Source organism: Cydia splendana, chromosome 3, assembly GCF_910591565.1.
Source record: "Cydia splendana chromosome 3, ilCydSple1.2, whole genome shotgun sequence".
NCBI lineage: Eukaryota > Metazoa > Arthropoda > Insecta > Lepidoptera > Tortricidae > Cydia > Cydia splendana.
In genome coordinates this window covers 15,399,049-15,421,513 of record NC_085962.1, presented here as the reverse complement: position 1 = coordinate 15,421,513, position 22,465 = coordinate 15,399,049, and the positions used below count along the sequence as shown (strand labels likewise).

General features: G+C 39.3%; 2 protein-coding genes and 1 long non-coding RNA gene across 3 annotated transcripts in view; 2 read left to right on the top strand and 1 right to left on the bottom strand.

The window, feature by feature from the left end:
* LOC134806779 (sorting nexin-25) overlaps window positions 1-10,044 on the bottom strand; it is a 28,956-nt gene extending 18,912 nt beyond the window's left edge. Inside the window, exons 1-8 of the mRNA XM_063780121.1 lie at window positions 9,587-10,044; window positions 9,061-9,368; window positions 7,334-7,506; window positions 6,743-6,929; window positions 5,741-5,984; window positions 2,987-3,196; window positions 2,430-2,604; window positions 767-927 (exon numbers count right to left, since the gene is read on the bottom strand). Of these exons, the coding sequence (XP_063636191.1) occupies window positions 767-927; window positions 2,430-2,604; window positions 2,987-3,196; window positions 5,741-5,984; window positions 6,743-6,929; window positions 7,334-7,506; window positions 9,061-9,368; window positions 9,587-9,817 (1,689 nt within the window). The 5' untranslated portion in view covers window positions 9,818-10,044. The remainder of the gene's footprint in view (window positions 1-766; window positions 928-2,429; window positions 2,605-2,986; window positions 3,197-5,740; window positions 5,985-6,742; window positions 6,930-7,333; window positions 7,507-9,060; window positions 9,369-9,586) is intronic.
* The window catches only part of LOC134789417 (uncharacterized), a 115,004-nt gene that overhangs the window by 79,520 nt on the left and 13,019 nt on the right, over window positions 1-22,465 (top strand). The window lies entirely within an intron of this gene.
* LOC134806552 (pyridine nucleotide-disulfide oxidoreductase domain-containing protein 1) lies at window positions 10,705-12,214 on the top strand. The gene has a single exon (XM_063779854.1). It carries the CDS (start codon window positions 10,765-10,767, stop codon window positions 12,199-12,201), a length of 1,437 nt encoding a protein of 478 aa, XP_063635924.1. The 5' UTR covers window positions 10,705-10,764; the 3' UTR covers window positions 12,202-12,214.

The window sequence follows — 22,465 nt, the reverse complement described above, 5'->3', positions numbered from 1 at the left end:
TCAGAATTACATTACATTACATTTATCACCGTACCGGACCGGAAGGACCGTACCGTGGTTTACGTACCGGAAAGCGCAGCGTGGGTAGACCCCCCACAAGGTGGGCGGATGACCTGGTAAAGTTCGCGGGAGTCCGCTGGATGAGGGTGGCGCAAGACCGGTCATTGTGGCACTCTTTGGGGGAGGCCTATGTCCAGCAGTGGACGTCCTCTGGCTGATACGATGATGATGATGACATTTATCACATTACAGATCGTACAGCGCCATCAACATTAGTTGTCAAATTCAAACCAACAATTTGTTTTAGACTTTACACATCTAATACAATCAACTAACTCCATTTTAAAGTATAAACTGCTCGTCTGTCTGTGTCTTTCTTGGAGGATATAAACAAACGGAGTAGCCATTAACAGGTGTTCCGCTCTGTCGAAACTCTATGGCTTTTATCTGACGTGGCTATTTTTACGTTACATATACATTTGACGTGCCCCTCCCCCGCAAAAATCGGCAGACTGTTTTGTACACAAAATTACAGACAAGGCGTCTTGATTTTGTTATATCCTCCAAGGTGTCTTTAGCGGCCAAAGGGTAGCGTTTACAACGACACACACCCCCCTTATTCATTAACGCGCCACAAACCTCAATTAGCTAATAATCGTGTGTCCTTATCTGTCATTTTGACTTATGTATTTGTAAGAAAGGGATAAAACATAATTGAACTAAATCAGGCCCGTAAAGTATTATGAATAAGGGGGTCAGTATTCACCTGTGTTTTATTGTTATGCCTCTCCTGCAGTTGGTCGAGCTTCCGCCTCGCGTACGTGGAGTGCTCAGTGAGGTGCAGCGCGCCCGCGACGCTCTCCGCGGACGACACGGACTCGTTGGACAACTGACGGTCTTCTATTGGAGACCTTTCGGCGATTATTTCTAAAACGAACGACAATATACCCTTTACCTTTTGTACACTAAGTTTTTCTTTTGTGGAATAAAGTATAAATAAAATAAATAAATATAGTATAAAGGTAAATAGTATAAGTATAAATAAATATAATAAAAGTCCGGGCGAGTTTCTTGCGACGGTTTTTCTCGGGGCTGTGGTTTAGGGTACCGAAGAACGGGTGGACCGGTACCAAGTAGTTTTTGACAATCAGAAGAATAATAGTACATTATTGTCGAGGCTCGGAAGTAGCTACTTGCAGGCTGAGGATTCGTTTTAAACGGACGACCTTGGGAGTCCGTTTAATTGAATCCGAAGCCAGCAAGTAGCCTTCCAGCCGAGTCATATATAGTGCTTTTCTCAAAAATGGTGCAAGAAATATAAATATCATAGAAATATTTTACAAAAGCAACTTTCTTACGTATATATTTTCACAGAAAAAAGTAGAAACAATTGAAAAATTAGCTTTGCCGCCTTTTTATTTTTTTAATAAAAAAATAGAAGTGTATTTTTCTGCCGAAAATACGCCAACCTATTTGAGACAGCTAAATAGTCGCGGTACTAATCATCTGTTTGGCTGTTTAATGGGCCTGTGCCTTCATTTGATATGGCCATTTCAACTTTTAAAAAGTTTGGAACTCGACAAATAATGGAATTTGTATGCGACATTGCAGTCCCAAAATCGAGACTGCAATGTTTTTAACTTTTTAATTTTTGACTGACCATAAACTACGCGCTTCGCAACCTATTTTTTAAACGGCAAAGTCGACTTTGCCGTCCATTTTTGAGAAAAAGACTTTCACATCTACTTTCACTTTAAAAAAAAACAAATGAAGATGGACGAACAAACACAATGAATGCGCGTTTTCTGCAGTTCTAAATAGTGGTACGTAATATTTGATTACGACTACGAATGGTCTATGGCCAAGGGAAGGGATGCACTCCGAATTTGACTTGCGTTTGACTCCGATTACAGTTTTTGACGCGATTAAATAAAATATTTAAAAAAACATTAAAAGTGGTCTGTCTTAAGGTATTTTTGTTTAAAATTATATTTTTCTAATAAACTAAAAGAGCAATATCTACGAAAAAAAGATATAAGAGGGAAAAAAAGATACGTTGCCAAGAAAAGGGGAAGGCTTTTCAATCGTAGTAAACGTGTTTTGTATACAAAGTTTAATTTGTTACGAATAAATAAATAAATATAGAGTTAGATCAAGAATAGTCTGCAACGATTTTGATAGCATAGGTACACAGTGCAAGTATTATTTATGCATCATAATTTAATTGAAGTTTGATGTTTAAAATAACAATTCAGCGCTGGAAGTCGCCAGCAACATGGTGAGGTGAGACCATTTCGTGGCACTTTCTCCTTTCTTATGTTTCTGTGCTTGTATAATTTTCTTTTTTGTGTTTGTGCTCACGAATAAACTCACTACCTGTGTATATTATAAAAATCGTTGCAGACTTGTCTTGGTCTAACTATACCAACCTTTATTAGCCTCCTCGTTCGCCAGCTCGATCATAAGTGCTTTGTACTGCTCACTGAGCATAAACGACGAGTAGTACTTCTGCTGTATTGTGTCGACTACGGTGTCTTGCACTTCGTAAAACACTTCCGGCCCTTTATCCCCCAGTAGGAATGCCTCCATTCGTTTTCTCGTATCCTGTTATGTCGATATCATTAAAAAAAGAACACTTAGCGCCACTTGCACCATCCCACTAACCCGGGGTTAACCGGTTAAACCTGGAGTTACCATGGTTACCAGTACAATTTGACACTTGGTTAACGGTTTAACGGGCTAACCCCGGTTTAGTGGGATGGTGCAAGTGGCCCTTAGTTACATAAACAGTTTTTGTAATTGCAATTTAAAATTAGGTACCTAATAATATAACAATAAATGGTCCGGGGCGTGGCCTAGGAATTTATCGATTATCGAGAAAGGTTAACTGTCAGTATCTGGGCCGTTTTTGAAAGCCATGTTTGTGCTGAGAGTAGTATATTCTCTGTCGCTAGCTTAGTCTATTCTGTTTGTCGCTAGCCTTTACCTTATCGACCTTGATCTCCGCCGTGGGCGACCTGATGTACGTGTAGAAGATCTCGGCGCCGAGCTGATGCCAGCTGCTGCGCGGGCTGTGCCGCAGCTCCTCCACGCCCATCCAGAACCCGACCAGGCCTTGCGAGCACATCGTCTCCAGGAACATCGCCAGGTAACGCCGGCCGGTCACGCTTTCCAACACTTTGTGGAGGGGTAGACACTGAAATTATGTCACATAATATAATGCGCATTACTGATGTTGGAACTAAGACCGCCAAGCTGAAATGGGACTGGGCCGGCCATGTCTGCCGCATGCACCCAGAGGTGGGCAAAAATAACCACGGTATAGGTGCGCAAGGCAGGCGAAGATCTGGTGGTGGTGGTAGACGGAGATGGCGGGATGACCTGGACGCATATCTTAACGACTGGCCGGAGATTGCTCAAAACTGAGAGAATGAAAATCGAGGGGGGAGGCCTTTGCCCAGCAGTGGGACACCGTATAGGCTTATAATGAGATATAAGTCCAGGTCTAAAAGCATGATAAGTCTGAAGGGGATGGTCTTATGGAACTTTCAATAGGAGTAGCAGAGGAAGCGCTATTTCCGTTGGTCTTTGTCAGTCTCAATTCAAATCTTTACCTACTACTAAAGAGTCCTAAATGTCTAAATTGACACGTCAAAACTGTAACGTCTTGTTGTTCTCCACCAAAGGTTGGCGGGGGAACAAAAACAACTTCTAAATTACATAGGTTATTTTTGGTAGGTATGTTGTCAGCAAGCATAAAACTTTTTTTTTTAATTTGGTCGCATTGCCTATATTCTGTCCCTCACCTCACGGGCTCACGCTTGTAGCAATATGTTATAGGTACCAATTTTCCACTTGCAATAGGGAGTATTACTGCAATGTTCTGACGCCAGAGTGCAGCACTAATTTGTTTAGTAAACCATATAGTAACTTATACATACTAGGCCTTAAACAGTTTTTTGACAAGTTTTCACTATGACATTGATGCACCAAAGCGGTTTGTTCACAGGTGGCCTACCGCGAAACGCGAAAATCGAAATTTCATTACTGCCTCTCTATCGATCGAATAAGCAAGAGTGATAGAGAGGCAGAAACCGAACTTTCGATTGTCGTGTTTCACGGTAGGCCATGTAATTGACCAAGTGACGCATGATGTGTCATTGATGATGTCAAAGAGATTTGTTTACTGTAGGGTAACCTGTTGATCAATGAAACACTAAAAGTTCAAGCCTTTCTATCTCTGGTGTTTTTAAAGTTAGGAGTGTGACATTTCGTATGAAGATAAACAATTTCGTTGGCTATCATATGGCATTCTTGGTTTCTACTTATCTGTAACAGTTCCTGTGTTATAAGCCTTTTTTTGAAAAATGAGTTTTGTTTCATTGTGTACTTGTGCATGTTTTCAAAGAAACACTCTGATTTTTACAGTGAAACAAATGTAATAATTATAGTCTACCATGAAACATCGTTAATAAACATTGAAACGGTGTAATAAATAAGTGACATTAATACATATATGCTTTCACTCAAATAATTAGAAAGGAAAGGAGAAAATAGTGGTAGGCTGAAATTAGTTATTTAAAAGGTTTCCGACATATGGAATCATTATAAGATTGCTGAAATATCTAAAAGCGAAAGACTTGTTTCATTGTACACACACCTGAGTTTCATTGTGAATCGAAAATCTGGTCGGCAGGTACGGCATGCTGCGAAAAAGGCGCCTTTTATGTCCACGGAGCATGATTGCCAACTAGGTAGACGCGGGAGGGTTTTGAGCATCTCCATGCTTGATTTCATACACTTTCTTGCAACATAGTGTTTATACACGACTGTTTCAATGTAAGACATGTGTCCTTAACCTTGCCATCAATGAAACATTCAACATATAAGCCATCCTATCTCAGCCATTCCTAAAGTTAAGTATCTTATATTTTGTCATATGATAGACAAATTATTACCAATTTTCATGGTATTTTAGTTTCACAAATTTAGCACATAGGTTTTAATTATTTAAAAAAATAATGAGTTTGTTACATTGTGTGCTGGTACTGGTGTTCAGTGAACATCATGTTTCATTGTATACTACATAAAAATGTTTCATTGTGAGACTAGGGGGTGTTTTTTAATCAATTCATAAAAACTGTACCAAAGAGTGAAAGAAATTTAAAAATATTTAGCTCCAAATAAACTTTAATACACATAGAACATAACAAAAACTTAAAAAACGCCAAACTCGAGTCTATATCTTGGTAAAAAATTGCGAAACTTAAATGAAAAAATTTACTTTTGTTGCACGAATTCACAATAATGTAGCAGCGTGCTCCTTCTCCGAGGCGCGCTCGTGTTTTGGGGAGGTGCTGGGGGTCCCTGAGCCTGCCCTTGCTTGACAGACGGCACTAGCTGGTAACACCTAGTTTCCGAGATATCGCAAAGTTACACTGTGTCCGATTGTTTCAATGTAGAACAACTGACCCTATGTGCTAGTGGTGCCACCTACGCAGAGCTTTGCCTAATATTTCCTATTCTAGCAATACGTTATAGGTCCAGTTGGACTGATAAATATAATGGGACAATGTTATGCAAATCTACCTGGTCTCACAGTGAGCTTAACAAGGCATGTGCTTTTAGTATAAGTAATAACCATTCAAGAGAATGACTAACATTACAGCGCAAATAAACTAGAAAACAATATGTTTCTTTCCACATAAGCCGCCCATGTATTTATATCTTTATTTCTCACCTTGTTATCAGACTCATTTACCGCAGGGAAGGCCCCATCCCAGCCCAAGCTCTTGAGATGCTCCTCGCACTCAAGTTTAGCTATACTGAGCTGAGTGATATATCTCTCCAGTTTCTTGGCGTCTGCCATCTGCTGCCGGCTTACGTTCTGCTGCCCTGCTTTTTCTGCGTCCACGTCCACACCTTTAGCTCTTTTCATGTTTTGAAGGGTGGTTGCTTGCATTATTTGGGTAACTATGTCGTACCTACAAGAAATTGAGTTGTAAATTAAAATTGAAAACATGGCCGTTTCAATGTAACGCTATACAGTCACCTGCAATAATATCGAGTAAGGCAAAGCGCATCAAAATATTTTACACGCTCTCATGTCGCTGCAAATAAGATCGTGTCAGATAGTTTAGCGGCCATATTTGTATAAGATATTATTGAAAGTGACTAAACAATAATGTGCCAGGTGTAGTACTCCAAGACATACCCTTCAAGAGGGTGATTAAAACCGAGATTGTTTTATCTGCAAAGGTGTCCTAAAATATCTAACCGTGCACTCTAACACCTCCAAACATTCAGCTGATCTTGGCTGTTTAGATTAATAGTAGAAGAGGTACAAAGACTAAGATAAATTTGTGCCTCAAGTTTTCAAGTCAAACAAGTTTGTCAATTTTTAAAATTTGCCGCTCTTGTCTACTGACGGAAATTGCTTGACAGAGTATAAAGTTGATGTCGAAGTAACGCCTCGTACATTATGTTTATGCTGTAGTTCTGGTAGTCAAGTCGAATTAAGGCTTATAATACGGCGCCAACTAGTTTGGCTGTCAAACTCGAGGGTATTTTTTTTTTCTTTTTTTACACCTCTGTAGCCGGATCCACACATAGCGAGCATACGCGCGTATGCTCGCTTTGTGTGGACGGCTTTTGGCAATCGGTTACGCTTTACCTTGACCAATTTCTTAACATAATTATCTAGTACATAATGAAACAGTGATTGTTACAAATGCTTACTAACCGTAACCGCTTCAACTGGTCGACGTTATCACAACTGCTTATTAGTCGTATATAGTCCTCAAATGTTTTAGCGTATTCGTGGGTCCGGACATGCATGGCGTTCACTTCCTTTTGAGCTTCGAGGTATTGGATGATCTTTTGGTTTATGACGTCGGGCTCTGTGATCAAGTCTATGGCCGGTTGGAACACTGAAAGGAAATATTCAAGGTTAAAGTATAATACAAACAAGTACGGATAAAGTCCATTTTCTTAACCAAACTGGCCATTGTAAAACTAGGCCGCAAATGAGATATATATAAGATGTTAGGCTGTAAGCTTGTACCAAAAAGTTATTAATTCCCACTAGTTACCACCAAGTTGTTACCAGTGGTAACTACTATGATTTTTTTCCCCACCTATTACCAAACAGAGTTGGTGGTAACTACTGGGAATTATTTTTCCCAGTAGTTACCACTGGTAATAGGTGGGATTTTCTTTCCCAGTAGTAGTTACCAGTGGTAAAATGTGGAATTTTTTCCCAGTAGTTATCACTGGTAACAACTTAGTGGTAACTAGTGGGAATAACCCGGAAAAACTTATATTTACTTAGTACCTTTGCAAGCTAGCACTTCTCTCATGAAGTGAGATACCGGAGACAAGGAGTAGGATCTCGGCATGAGGAACATGATAATCAGCTCACTGGTCTGGCGGAGGTAGTGTAGCTCAGTCTCGCAGGACATCAAGTGAGGTGCTAGAGCAAATACTGGTGCCTGGTTTAGCTCTAGCCTGTTTTTAATGGTAAATTGTTAATTATAACATAAAATACTTATATCTGTTATAATGTAAATCACAACACCTTATTAAACAAAGTCCCCCGCCGCATCTGTCTGTTTGTGTGTTTGTTCGCAATGAACTCATAAACTATTGAACGGATTTTCATGCGATTTTCGCCTATTATATGAGTGATTCTTGAGGAAGGTTTAAGTGTGTAATTTGTTAACCCGTGCAAAGCTGGGGTGGGTCGCTATTTGCTAATAAACATGAAGAGTTAATTATAATGGCAGTGGCGTGCCTAGGGTTTCGGAGTAAGGCAAGCCGAAAGATATGTTTTCGTAATAAATGTCCAATCTCACTCTTTGGACTCAAATGAATTTGCTAGCGTATCGCGGCGAGCTATCATAGCGCACAGGGCATACTAGGTACTACTATAACTACTAAATAGAATTTTACAAACATATCAGAGGGCCTACCGCGAACACTGAAGTTTGCAAATTGCATACTTCTTTCTCTGTCACTCTAATTACGCCTTTATTGGAGTAAACCAACAATCCTTGTGTTTTGTAAACGGCCGTACAAAATTTTCTCTTAATGCGACTGACTTATCTGAGAATACACAAGACGGGTGTTGGTTTTGGCGCGGACATGATATCCCGTTTTTCTACAAAGTTAAACGATTTTACCTTGCCTTCGTTGAGTAATACGTGGACGCATCTCATACCGTCACAAGGACCAACTTCATCAATTGTTAACACTTATAAACGTCACAACAAACGAACAAATCCACATTCACTACTTAATTCAAATTCACTTAAATAAATAAAAGCTTTAGTTACTTTCGACTCGACTAAATAATAATACACTTGAAGTAAATGCGTGCCCATGCGAACGCATGCAGCTAACTTCACACCAAAAGCCAGGCTTAAATCGCCTTATAAAATTGCTATAGATACCAACAAATAGTTACAACGTTCTATGGCGGTTTGTAGGCTAAGAGCGCCTAGAGCGGGACGAAAAAGCAAGCCCGGTTGCAAGCCGACGAGTGCAAGCAGGATAGCTAGAACATCCTACGCCTGATTTCTTTCGCGAGGACGAGGCGCCACCATGGCAAAAATTTGCAACACGCTGGCGCCGCGGTCCGCGCTCTGGTGGCTTGAATTTAATAATACGAGTTCATTTGGCGCGCGGTTTAAAAATAATCTATATTGATTATTGATCTTATCACTACGTAATTTCGGTAAGGCAACTAAGGCAAGCCCGGCTTTTGGGCTTGTATGGAAGTACCGCCACTGGCTATTTTACAATAGCAGTAGTTTTAGCTTTTATTTATTTTCTATGACAAATAAAAATTTAAGATATTTAAATTTAGCAACTAACTACTAATGCCATTTAGTTTCCTTAAAATAAATGTAATTACTGTGATAAGCCATGCACTGAAGTTACGGGATTAAAAATGAATGGCTTAGGAGTACCTAACTAAGAATAAAAGAGGGAAGTTATAAAAAATGTTAACACTGAAATTAAGAAAAAAATATTTAATATGTCAAGTAATTAGATACTTACGCACAGCTCTGGGCAATTCTAATACGCTCAAAATGCTGAGTAATTTTCAAGACCATATCATTGGCCAATAGCTTTTCTGCATCTACCCGCAACAATCTCTCGTGCAGATTTTTAATTGCTCCCCATATATGTTCCTTGAACTTGTCCACCACAGGCTCTGGTCTATATGCAAACTCTTTCAGCCAGCGAGTAACAAAGTCCCTAAGGACATAGTCAATCAGTTGCTGTAACTGGCTGTCAACCGTGCGGCCAAAGATGACTGGTAGGTGGCTCTTTTTAACAGCATGCGGCCAGGTCGTTAGGTCATCCTAGTGAGGTAATGTAAGTTTTTAAATTTAAAAAAAAATGTACAATCTAATTTAAACCATTTTTAATGAATTTGAATAATATACTTTCAGATCCATGCATCACATCTATCTGGATAAATTGTGGATACTCTATTTTTGAATATAGGTATGCAAAATAAAAATACATTACTTATATAGTTATAATATTTTGAATAGAGGTACAAATGGTACAATCATACCTTCAAAGTTTCCTCCAATTGCCTCAACTCTTTTTCTACTTTATCCATCAGAAAAATCGAAGGTTGGTGAGGCGAAGACAGAGAGATGTGCCCCCATAACGTCAGTGAAAACACCAAAACTACTAGAAAAATAGTCAACACTAAAAGGTAAAGTGGATTCCAAATTATTGGAAAGTACCATGCCGACATTAACCACAAGGGCACTGAACTCATCAGTACCCACGTCCACATTATAACTTGTTTTTAGTCACAGTAAAGAGATATTATTATGTTTTACAAAATCAATCAATAAGTTTAAGTTACTCATAATAAGAATTACATAGCACTACTTTAATAACATGTATAGAACAAGACATAAAACCATTTAATTATTTTTGTTAAACAGGAGTAAATTCAAGCACATTTTCTGACAATTTTATTTATTATTTCAATTTCCTGATTTGTAACTCGAATGAAGAGAATTCATAAATAAATTTATGCTGTCAAGTCAGTTTGTCACAGCGACGAAAACACCTAAAAGAAAATAAAGCCATTTCCAAGACATTTCAATCAAAAGAATCCGTTTAATTTTAAACTTTATACGAAGGTGAAAAAGTATATTTATTAAATTTGGACACGGTACCTTAAATTGACGAATTTGGGACGAGACGGATGCATCGATAAAGGGCTCAATAGACCTTGTAGCAAATCCTCAGAACAACTGGCATACGATTTTTATAGAGTCGGACCAAAAAAGACTGCAGCGGATTTGATAGCCCCAGCAGTACAAGTGTCATTTATACGTCATAATTTCATAGAAGTTTGACGTTTAAAATAACACTTTCACTGCGTGGGCTATCAAATCCGCTGCAGACTATTCTTGGTCTGACTTTACCTTGCCGACTTAGTAGGTAAAACGAATTTAAATGAACGATCAAATGCCGCAATGTACTAGAAATCGCTTGTTATGTTACCCGATACATTTTTAACTGCGAACCACTCACGAGGCAGTATGGCTTATGGTTTAAGCCTAGCCAGAAGGACTAATTAAAAAAAGCAATGTCATTTGTTGGTTTTGTCATTTGTCATGTCAATGTCACTGTCAACTTGTCATGTCAAATGTGTCAAGTGCAGTTGACTTGTTGTTGCACTTGTTGCCGCCTGGTTATGCTTTTGTGGAAATATAATGAGACATTGTTATGGCTGCTAAACAAATAGATTTAAATACCACTTACTTGGTAATAGGTGGTGGTGTTGCTGGCGTAACATGTGTAGAGACTTTGGCTATACTGCATCCCGAGGAACCCTTGGTGTTGATCACAGCATCTTCACTGGTCAAAAATGTGAGCAACGTCAGTTTTTTCGCGAAGACTGTGGTTAAGTTCGATGTAAACGAAACTGAAGCAAGTTCCCTGCAAAGAATACACCCGAACTTGAACATAGTTTATGATTCATTACAAAGTGTAGACACGAAAAATAAATCAGTGACAACATCAAAAGGTGTGGTTATTAAATATGATGTAATATGTATATGTACAGGAGGCATACCGAAGCTCATCTCAGACTCGAGTAAATCTAAAAGAGTGCTCGGAATCAGAGACACTGAGTCTGTTCAAGAGTTCCAAGAGAAACTGAAAATGGGTCGAAAAATGATTATTGTTGGTAATGGAGGCATTGCATCAGAAATTATCCATGCAACTAGAGGAATTCAAAAAGTTTGGGTGATAAGAGATGACTACATATCTTCCACATTCATAGATCCTGGTGCTGCTGAGTTTTTCCAAAACACTTTCCGGAGCAAACCCTCTGAAGCTGATTCACCTAAACATATTATATCAAGGAGGCATGTGTTCTCCGAGGAAGACACTGTTGTTGCTTTGAACAAAGACCTGAAATCGGCTGCTCTTGGACCAGATTGGTTTAGGAAACTTGAGGGTATAAGAAATGAAGCTGGGGAGCAAGAATTAGAAATAATTTATAAAACTGAAATTGAATCTGTTAATGAAATTCAGGACAAAGAATACCCGCTACAAGTTAAGCTGACTAATGGTAGAATGTTATTTTGTGACTTTGTTATTTCAGCAACAGGGGTGGAGCCTGCTGTAAACTTTTTATGGGACCAGGAACCTGAGAAGGGATCTGACGGTGGATTAGCTGTAAATGAGTACCAAGAAACATCAGTTAGAGATATATTTGCAGCTGGCGATGTAGCTCATGCTGCATGGAGACATGCCCCACACTGGTTTCAGCTCAGACTCTGGACCCAAGCAAGACAGATGGCAGCAATGGCTGCTAAGTCAATGCATGCCCGCACTACAAACCAAGAAGTCTTACAAGATTTTTGTTTTGAATTGTTCACACATTGTACATCTCTTTTTGGGTACAGAGTGGTATTACTTGGAAAATATAATGGACAAGGATTGGGGACTGATTATGAAATTCTATTAAGAACAACTCCTTGCCTTGAATATGTAAAATTTGTGCTTCAAAATGGTAGACTTCAAGGAGCAATTTTAATAGGGGAGACAGATTTAGAAGAAATGTGTGAAAATCTTATACTTGACCAAATAGATTTGACTCCATTTGGAGATGATATTTTAAATCCTGATATAGATATTGATGACTATTTTGATTAAAAATATTGAAAAAGTTTTTTTATATTATTATATTTTTTATTTGACTTAAGGTTCTTTATCCTATATCAAAGGACTTAAGTTAAAGGTTCATCTCATTAACAAGATGTATAAAATATGAGACTCTTCACATAAAGCCTGACCAGCGGGCTCAGCACGGTTCCATTTTTATCGCCTATCACTATGCGCGTCCCTTTCGCACTTACGTACTCGTTAGAACGTGACAGGCATGGTGACAAGCGATAAAAACGCGACCGTGCTACGGGGGCAGATATATGATCATTGTCAAGAGGGCGCTGTTATTCTCATGTAGGGTGACAGTTCAGTATAGTACGAAAAAAACCGGTCAAGTGCGCGTCGGACTCGCATTCCAAGGTTCCGTTCCGTTCAATACTTTACCCAATTTTTAACAATGTATTTTTATGTGGAACGTGAATGAAATATCCGTGCTGCAGCGGCATCATGGTCGCGTTTTTATCACCTGTCATGCCATGCGTCACTTTCGCACTAATATACTTGTTAGAACATGACAGGCATGCTGACAAGCATAGAATTAGATGACAAAGAACAACTGTCAAGTCAATCTTCAAAAGTGTGACCAAAAATGAAATGCAAGTGTGTGCGTAAATTGTCTATGTGAGATCAAAAATAGTGATGTCATGTTACAACATATTAATAATCTGTTGATGTTTGATTGCTTTATCGACTACTTTTTCAAATGTGTTATTTTAAACGTTATAATTCTACGACATTATGACGTATAAATAACACTTGCACTGCGTTTGCCATCAAAATCGTTGCAGACTTATACTAATGTAACTCTTACTGTGTTGGAAAGTGAAGTTTAAGTTTACCGCTATACATGAACACCTTCAAAAAAGTATAACAATCGTTATTATTTGAAGTCGGTTATAAAAGCTAATATCTTAATGATGTCTCGTGAAGAAATAATTACATAGCTATTAATATACCGACAAGTTATCGATACTGTCATATGAACATTTTGTCAAGCCCTAGCGTAAAGTAACAGATTATGTTTTTACACAAAATATTTTAAATTATAGACTAATATGATAAAATATTAGCACACAAAGCAAGAAAAACTTATAATGAACTGTATAAACCGGCTTCTTACACTTTTTACGCTGTTAATTTGACAAAATATCGTTATGAAAATTTCGCTCGGAATATCATAAATCCTCTGAAATGAGTATTTGCTTGGACTATTTGTCCCAGTGACACTGCAATCCGGCACACTACTAGACACCATCTTCACAGAATTACTTTATTTAATACTTTTCGTCCTAATCCGTGTATATTTTTCAATTTGAAAATTACCGTGATAAGCTCTTGGCCGTCCGCGGCCGTCGTCAAACTCAAAAGTGGTTACGTTTTCTCTTTGGTAGCCTGACTCTTTCGCACTCATGGGATGTTCATATACGTGATGGCTTCCCTTTCGCATACTTCAGCTGTCTGTCAAGCGCGAGCGGATGGTAGGTCTATGGTGACAAGTGATAAAGAGCCGGCCATTTTGCCCTTCTGCACGGATATTATGGTCGCATTTTTATCACCTGTCATTTCATGCGTCACTTTCGCACTTACATACTTGTTAGAACATGACAGGCATGGTGACAAATGATAAAGAGCCGGCCATCTGCCCTTGTATTGTGTGCGGAAAGAGAAGGGTCGTGGAATGTATTGGTACTTACTCAAACATTCCACCACTCTTCAGGCCTCATTCTCGCGAGCGCTTTTTCAACGCGCGTATAAAAGCGTTTGAATGAGATAAATGGATGCATGTGTACTCATGTGTATTTATTCACAAGATGGCATAGGCGCTTTTTACTTAGCGGTGTTGGATTTTCGATTTGAAGCCTTGGTCATTAAATTGAATTTAGCGTGCAGACAGATTCAAGTGCTTTTTTAACGCGCGTTGAAAAAGCGCTCATGAGAATGAGGCCTCACTTTCCGCACAGAGGGGCTACCGCGAAAACCGAAATTCGCAAATTGCGGGGATCTTACTCTTTTACTCCAATGAAGGCGTAATTAGAGTGACAGAGAAAAATGCCCGCAATTGACGATTTTCGGTATTGGCGGTAGCCCTACAGACTCTATAAATAAGATTGATTGATGCCAATTTAATTTCTGATCAAATTGTCAATTTAATTGCTCCGTCTGAACTCGCCTATCGCAAATCACAAGTACTGTGTAGTAATAAGTCTGTAGAGGCCCTAAACAGTCACAGTGACACCGAATGCATTAATCTAGGATATAACTGGATCTGGCATGAGGGGTGGGGGGAAATGACCGAACGGGATAGTCTTATGTATCTTTCAGTAGGAGTAGAAGAGAAAGCGCTATTATTGTTTGTCCTTGTCACAGTCTCACATATTTTTTGTTGCCCATCGTAAATTTAGTAAGTATGGATTATGTATGTATGTATGTATGTCACTTTATTGCACATAAACAGGTTTAAGTACATAAAACGGACAACAACAAAACAAAAATAAAAATGTTATGTACAAAGGCGAACTTATCCCTAAAAGGGATCTCTTCCAGCTAACCTTTGAAAAATGCGAAAGGATCAAATACTAACAGGTGAAAGACAATTTAATATGGACAAATAGCAATATGAGAATTTTGGATACACATAAAGGAAGACGAGAGCAATAAGTAAAGAGAAAAACTAGTACTACACTTAGTAGTAAGTGTAGTATTATGGTGGGCAACAAATAAATTCGACCAATCATAAGCGTATGTTTTGTCCCTCACGGAAGCACGCGTATACCACTTCTTCCTACCTTCTATGCACCGAACATGAATCTAGTATTAAACTGCATTGGGCATGAGTGGTGGGGATAACTGACAGAACGGGATAGTCTTATGTATCTTCAGAGGCGTATTTACAAATTTGGCGCCCCGGGCCATTTTGATTTGCCGCCCCCCTTCATCAGTGACGATAAAGTATTTTATTTAAGAAAAAAAAACCTGCAACAAGTATCTTTGGGGTGTGAAATAAAAAAAAACTAAAATTTACCATTTAGGCCCCATTCGCACGACAGCTTAAAAAGCGTTGCGTTAAAACCCGACGTTGGCGCTTTTTTACCGTTTCCAATATTTGTGTTCATATGAACGCTTAAAAATCACTTGTGAGTCGTACTGCCACGTACGCATCTCAGCAAAGCCATACTTTATTTGCTATTACGACGTATTATTTGAATATAGCTTGAATATTTCAGGAATTTGTAAGCATAAGTTGACATTTTTAAGGTGAATCTAATAATAATCTTGACGATTGACACCAAAAATTGACACTTGACAGCCAACTGACAGCAGCGCCGGCGCTTTTTCAACGCTTGTGAGAACAGATACACGGATTTCCGTATGGTCTATTCAATTTGACGCCAACGCTCAACGCCGAAAATCGAAGGCCCCATTCGTACGACAGCTTAAAAAGCGTTGCGTTAAAACCCGACGTTGGCGCTTTTTTACCGTTTCCAATATTTGTGTTCATATGAACGCTTAAAAATCACTTGTGAGTCGTACTGCCTCGTACGCATCTCAGAAAAGCCATACTTTTTTGCTATTACTACTAATATAGCTTGAATATTTCAGGAATTTGTAAGCATAAGTTGACATTTTTAAGGTGAAACTAATAATAATCTTGACGATTGTCACCAAAAATTGACACTTGACAGCCAACTGACAGCAGCGCCGGCGCTTTTTCAACGCTTGTGAGAACAGATACACGGATTTCCGTATGGTCTATTCAATTTGACGCCAACGCTCAACGCCGAAAATCGAACAGTGCTCGATAAAAAAGCGCCGCGCTTAAAAACCGCCTTCGTGTGAATACATACATGGTTATCCATTTGTGTCATTCAAACGCTTTTTTAACGCGCGTTGAAAAAGCTGCCGTGCGAACGGGGCCGAACAGTGCTCGATAAAAAAGCGCCGCGCTTAAAAACCGCCTTCGTGTGAATACATACATGGTTATCCATTTGTGTCATTCAAACGCTTTTTTAACGCGCGTTGAAAAAGCTGCCGTGCGAACGGGGCCTTAGCCCCCATTCGCACGACAGCTTTTTCAACGCGCGTTAAAAAAGCGCTTGAATCTGTCCGCACTCTAAATTCGATTTAAAGTCTAAGGCCTAAAGTCGAAAATCCAACAACGCTTGATAAAAAGCGCCACCGCTGTCGTGTGAATACATACATGGTTATCCATTTGTGTCATTCAAACGCTTTTTTAACGCGCGTCGAAAAAGCTGCCGTGCGAACGGGGCCTTACTCACATATAGTTCGTTTTTTTTAGCATTAGAAAGAACTTGAAAGAAGGTAAGCGATCTTGACATGTCTTTTAATTGAAAAACGTTTTTTAAAAATTAGTAACTATTACTTATGAAAGCAGAAGAATATAAATGATCGTATTAGATTCATATTTGTTACATATTTGCCGTAACTTATTTATAAAATGTGTTTTTCAATATAGACCACATCAAGATTGTTTACCTTATTTCTAATGCTAAAAAAACGAACTATATGTACAAATTGGTTGACAAAATCATCAATGACGCTGTCGTAATTTAAAACGTTTGTCAGCTCAGCTTCTATATTAAGAAGAGCTAAGCTATTCAGGCGCTCTTCGCTGATAGTGGAACGTAGATATTTTTTTATTCTTTTGAGTGCAGAAAGGTGACGTCACTAATTCTAGATACAGATTTATATGGGCCGTTTTTGTCACTCTATGACGATGCGACCTCGTTATATTTGCCTGATCTTATCGGTGACCGGTGGATACTGCTGGGTTTTGGCCATTGAGAATCAAGGTGAGGCATTGGCAGTCAGGCTGGATATAGCTAAGGAGTTCGGTCGGGTCTGGCATCGAGTCTGCTCGAGGGACTATGTTATACAAATGGATCGCTAGCTTTTTTCCGGTAGACGCATATGAGCTGTATAGTAGACGGAAGCTGCTCTGATAGTGTGGACATTACCGCTGGCGTTGCACTAGGTTCTGTGCTGTCATTGCTGCATATCAATGATAATCATTGCTATGCAGACGACAGTAGTAGGGATGCGTATTACATAGGCCGTGCCATTATCCCTCATTCTATGGTGCTGGAAAGTCATGAAAAGTATTGTATTTGTATCAAATCAAATCAAATCAAAATCAAAAATATACTTTATTCATGTAGGCCTAGCAACAAGCTCTTATGAATCGTAATTAATCTTAATCTAATTATCAGAGCAATTTATTGATGTTAATATTATTCCATAATAAAAATAATAATAATATCTGATATCGAGAGCACTCTATCTATACTGAGTTTGGGCATGGGATCGGAACAATTTAGTGAGATTCAATACCACGAAGACACAAGAACCGCCCAATGTAGTCAGATGGGTCACTAATACTGTAGGTACGTAAGTGAGAACGCGAGCGTAGCGAGCGCGAAATTTTTTCGAGAAAATAGTAGGTAACACTAACACTAATCAGTGTTCCGTACTTCAAAAGGAAAAAAACGGATCCCATATACGATCACTTTGTTGTCCGTCCGGCCGTCTGTTTGTCTCAATATAAAGAGTCTTGACATGACAGAGGGCGGCAAAATCGACAAATAATACTTGTTATTTAAATTTTACAAATAAATAGGGTAGCGACAAAATTCTGGTCGACCCTATCTGAACAGCAAATAAAATATTTTTTTGACCCAAATTTGCCGCCCCCTAAAATCTGCCGCCCTAGGCTTCAGCCTACTCAGCCTAGTGGTAAATTCGGCAGTGCGCCGTACTAATAGTTCTTGAACGAAAATGTTGCTTAATTTAGGTACTTGTTGGTAGATATTTTAAGCAATAGGGAATATAAGGCAAAGCTCTGCGTAGGTGGCACCTTTGTGGCACATACAGTAAACAGACCACATTGACACATCACACGTCACGTCAAGCACATGGCCTACCGCGAAACAAGAAAATCGAAATTTCGTTATCTAATCTCTCTATCACTCTTGAATATTCGAACGATAAAGAGGCAGATAACTAAATTTCGATTTTCGCGTTTACCGGTAGGCCCTTGTTAACAAACCGCCTTGATGCATCGATGTCATATTTTATTGTCTGTGAAAACTTGTCAAAAAACAGTTTAAGGCACAGTATGTATAAGTTAGTCTATTCACTGAGTCGGTAGTGCTGCACTCTGGCGGCAGAACATTGCAGTAATATCCCCTAATTTTGTTTATTAATTTAAATGTCAATTAAAATATAGTAAAAATATAGCTAAGTTTGATTATAAAAGGCGCCCAGAAAAAGACGCGAGGGGGCGGCTTCGCCGCCCCCCCGCGGCCTGCCGCCCCGGGCCATGGCCCCCTTGGCCCTAGGGTAAATACGCCCCTGTGTATCTTTCAGTAGGAGTAGCAGTAGTAGGAGTAGCAGCGAAAGCGCTATTATTTGATTGTCCTTATCACAGTCTCACATGTTTTTTGTTCCCCCACTATAAATTTAGTATGGATTATGGTGGGCAACAAATGAATTCGACCAATCACAGTGTCGCATTGCGTATGTTTTGTCCCTCACATACTCGGTTTAGACTCTCGCGCGAGCCACGAGACGAGCCGCGAGCCGCGCCACGAGACGCGAGTGTGAACGGTAGGCTCGTGACTCGTCTCGCGGCTCGGCTCGCGCTCGCCTGGCTCGCGTGGAGGAGCGTTTTTTTGGGCACGAGTCAAAGGGGCTCGCGCGGAACGCGCGCTTGCGTTCACACTCGCGTTCGACTTGTCATTCGATTATAAACCTTATGCCGTGCCGTTAGTGTTTAAAATATATTAGCTCGACGAGCTTACGCGCCATGAGACGAGCCTCGAGCCGAGCCACGAGGCGAGAGTGTAATCATTAGCTCGACGGGCTCATGCGCTCAAGGCCACTCGAGGCGAGCCACGAGACGCGCCGCGAGACGAGCCGCGAGCCGAGAGTCTAAACCGGCTAACGGAGGCACGCGTATACCATTTCTATTACTCGGTTTAGACTCTCGCGCGAGCCACGAGACGAGCCGCGAGCCGCGCCACGAGACGCGAGTGTGAACGGTAGGCTCGTGACTCGTCTCGCGGCTCGGCTCGCGCTCGCCTGGCTCGCGTGGAGGAGCGGTTTTTTGGGCACGAGTCAAAGGGGCTCGCGCGGGACGCGCACTTGCGTTCACACTCGCGTTCGACTTGTCATTCGAATATAAATCTTATGCCGTACTGTTAGTGTTTAAAATATATTAGCTCGACGAGCTTACGCGCCATGAGACGAGCCTCGAGCCGAGCCACGAGGCGAGAGTGTAATCATTAGCTCGACGGGCTCATGCGCTCAAGGCCACTCGAGGCGAGCCACGAGACGCGCCGCGAGACGAGCCGCGAGCCGAGAGTCTAAACCGGCTATATACGATCCTACCTTCTATGCATAGAGGTACAATAACTAGAGATGACACGAGGGAGGGGCCAAATGACCGAACGAGATGCACTTATGGAAATTTCAGTAAGAGTAGCACGGCTGCCCTAAGCAGAAAACAAGTAACTCGAAAATTTTCAAAAACGGTTTTTTTGGATTTTCGGAATCTACAATTTCAGGCGCATCTTTCACCAAAAAAATAATTGTAAAACAATGTGTAGTTTTCAAAATATTCATGTTTTTAAAATCCGATTATCTTTTTTTGACCCTGTATTCTACGCTAAATTCAAGTATATGTCCCATTTCTACGCTAAAGACAAGTAACTAAACAGAGATACTTGTAATTCATATAGATGACCGAGATACTTGAGTTTAGCGTAGATGTTCGCAACTGCGAATTAGTTTATTACAATGGTAAAACAAGTATCTCCCAACACAATCTGCGATTTAGGTTAGAAATTAGTTACATAGTTATACAAAAGGTACCTTGTTTAAAGACATACATAGAAAACAAATTTGCTTAGCAATATTCCTGTCAAAGGTGAAAAGTCTGTAAAATTATCTGTATTGTCTACACTGTAGACTCTACAGTAATGAAAACAGAACACTAGAATATGCCAAAGAAAGAGGAAATCATTATTATGCCGTATCCGTGCCAAAGGTTTTGGAAAAAATTAGAAACAAACAACAACTGACTGTATTCAAATGACCAAAAGGGAAATATTTAATCCAGGAATAATGCCAAAATTTGAATTTTTATAAAGACACTTATTATGTGGAAAAGTGAATCATCTGAGGTCAATCTCGAGAAGTCTATTAGTAGAGTTCGACCAAGAAAAGTCTGCAGAGATGTTGAGAGTAGACCAGTGCTAGTGTTATTTATATGTCATAATTTCATAGAAGTTTGACGTTTAAAATAACACCTGCACTGGTGTGCTCTCAACATCTATGCAGACTTTTCTTGGTCTAACTCTACTAATAGACTTCTCGAGATTGACCTTGTGCTGTCAAAATCTCTGCAGACTTTTCTTGGTTTAACTCTAGCCACTAAAGAGATCCACCAATTACTTACCATATCAATAGGTGTATGTATATCAAGAAAATTTCAGATCGATATGGTTTTATAAGAAATAGGTAAAACTGACTTGAAGGATTTAATTAGATTTTTACTTTGTTACAAGTAAAGTTAAATAGTAAATAAAGTAACTATGTACCTAAGTATGTATTTATCTATACACGTATGTATATATCGTCGCCTAGTACTCATAGTACAAACTTTGCTTAATTTGGGGCTAAGTCAACCAGTGTAAGATTGTCCCCAAATATTGATTTTTATGAACTCACCAGCTCTCACCATTCCATGCACCTGCCTCATTCCTATCAAACACGTCTGTCAAATAGGACTATAAAAAAATGCAAGTCGGACTCGCCCACCGAGCGTTCCTTACAAATTAAGTTATAGATTTTTTAATTTTTTACAAATTTATAGTTTTGCAGATTATTCCCTGTACCTACTTATAATGTAATACAATATTACTTGCCAAATTTCATAGTTCTAGGGCAACGGGACTTCTCGTTGACCTAGCTACCTACTACCCACCTACTTAGGTACCCTTTAAATTTTGAATCCCTTGAGAATGTATTTTGGCATAAACCACCGTATCTTTTTTTTACGTTAATGTAGATGTTTGATTTTTTTTTTCATCTTTAAGGGAATGTAGACCTGAGTATATGGTTCTAATTTCAACTCGATACCTCCACGCGTTTCCGAGATAAAGGATCTTGACAGACAAATGGACGGAGGACGGACGGACAACAAAGTGATCCTATAAGGGTTCCGTTTTTTCCTTATGAGGTATGGAACCCTAAAAAAGAATAGTTCGGAAGCAGGATCCTGTAGGTACCACCCATCCACGAAGACAGAGGGTTTGTTGAAGGAATGGGTCATCGTATCACAAAATAATCTCTGAAAATAAAATCGATGAAATAGGTACCAATAACCGATGTGACAGAGGGTACGAGGATGGCAACATCAATCACTAATTAAAAAAAAGTCTATTTTCCAATAGAAAAGAACTTTAAAATATATAAAAAAAAATTTTTTTTTCAAGCGTTTTATTATCTAACAGGGATTTTGAAGTCGATAAACCTGAAAGAAATAAAAATCAGTTTTCGGTAGCTTATATTATTAGCTTTCATTTGGTACTATTTCCTTCAGAATTGCATGAAAATTGGAAAAGTTATTGAGCGGAGAGCAAAATATGTTTAGTATTTAAGATGCTAAAGTGCTTGCTATTTCCAAGCTAAACACGAGATACTTGAATTTGTGTAGAATGGTTCTGAAATTTTCGGGCAGTAAACTACACAGAAAACATTTTATGCCTGTACAAAGTTTAATATACAAGAATAACAAAAAATAAAGTCTGTATAAGCTTAATTTTATCGCCTTTAACATAATGGTATAAACAGATGTTACATTTTAGACCAAATACCTAACAAAACTGACAAATTACGTTTTTTTGCTCTCCTCAAAAATTTGTCAAAACTGGGTTACTTGTTTTCTGCTTAGGGCAGCCGAGCAGAGAAAGCGGTATTATTGCTTGTCCTTGTCACAGTCTCACTTTTTGTTTGTTCCCCACCAAAAATTTAGTATGGTTTATGGTGGGCAACAAATAACCCGACCGAATTACGTAGATTGTTTTTGGTTTGTTGTCAGGAATGTTAAAACGTGTTTTTAATATTGTCGCTTTGCGTATGTTTTGTCCCTCACGGAGGCACGCGTATAGCTCATCTATGTAATACTATGTCTATGCTTCTATGGCACCGAATGACAGTTTATTAACCTTAA

Bases quoted from the DNA above. Each gene is read 5' to 3' on its own strand.
- LOC134806552 (XM_063779854.1), top strand. From the start codon at position 10,765: ATGGCTGCTAAACAAATAGATTTAAATACCACTTACTTGGTAATAGGT.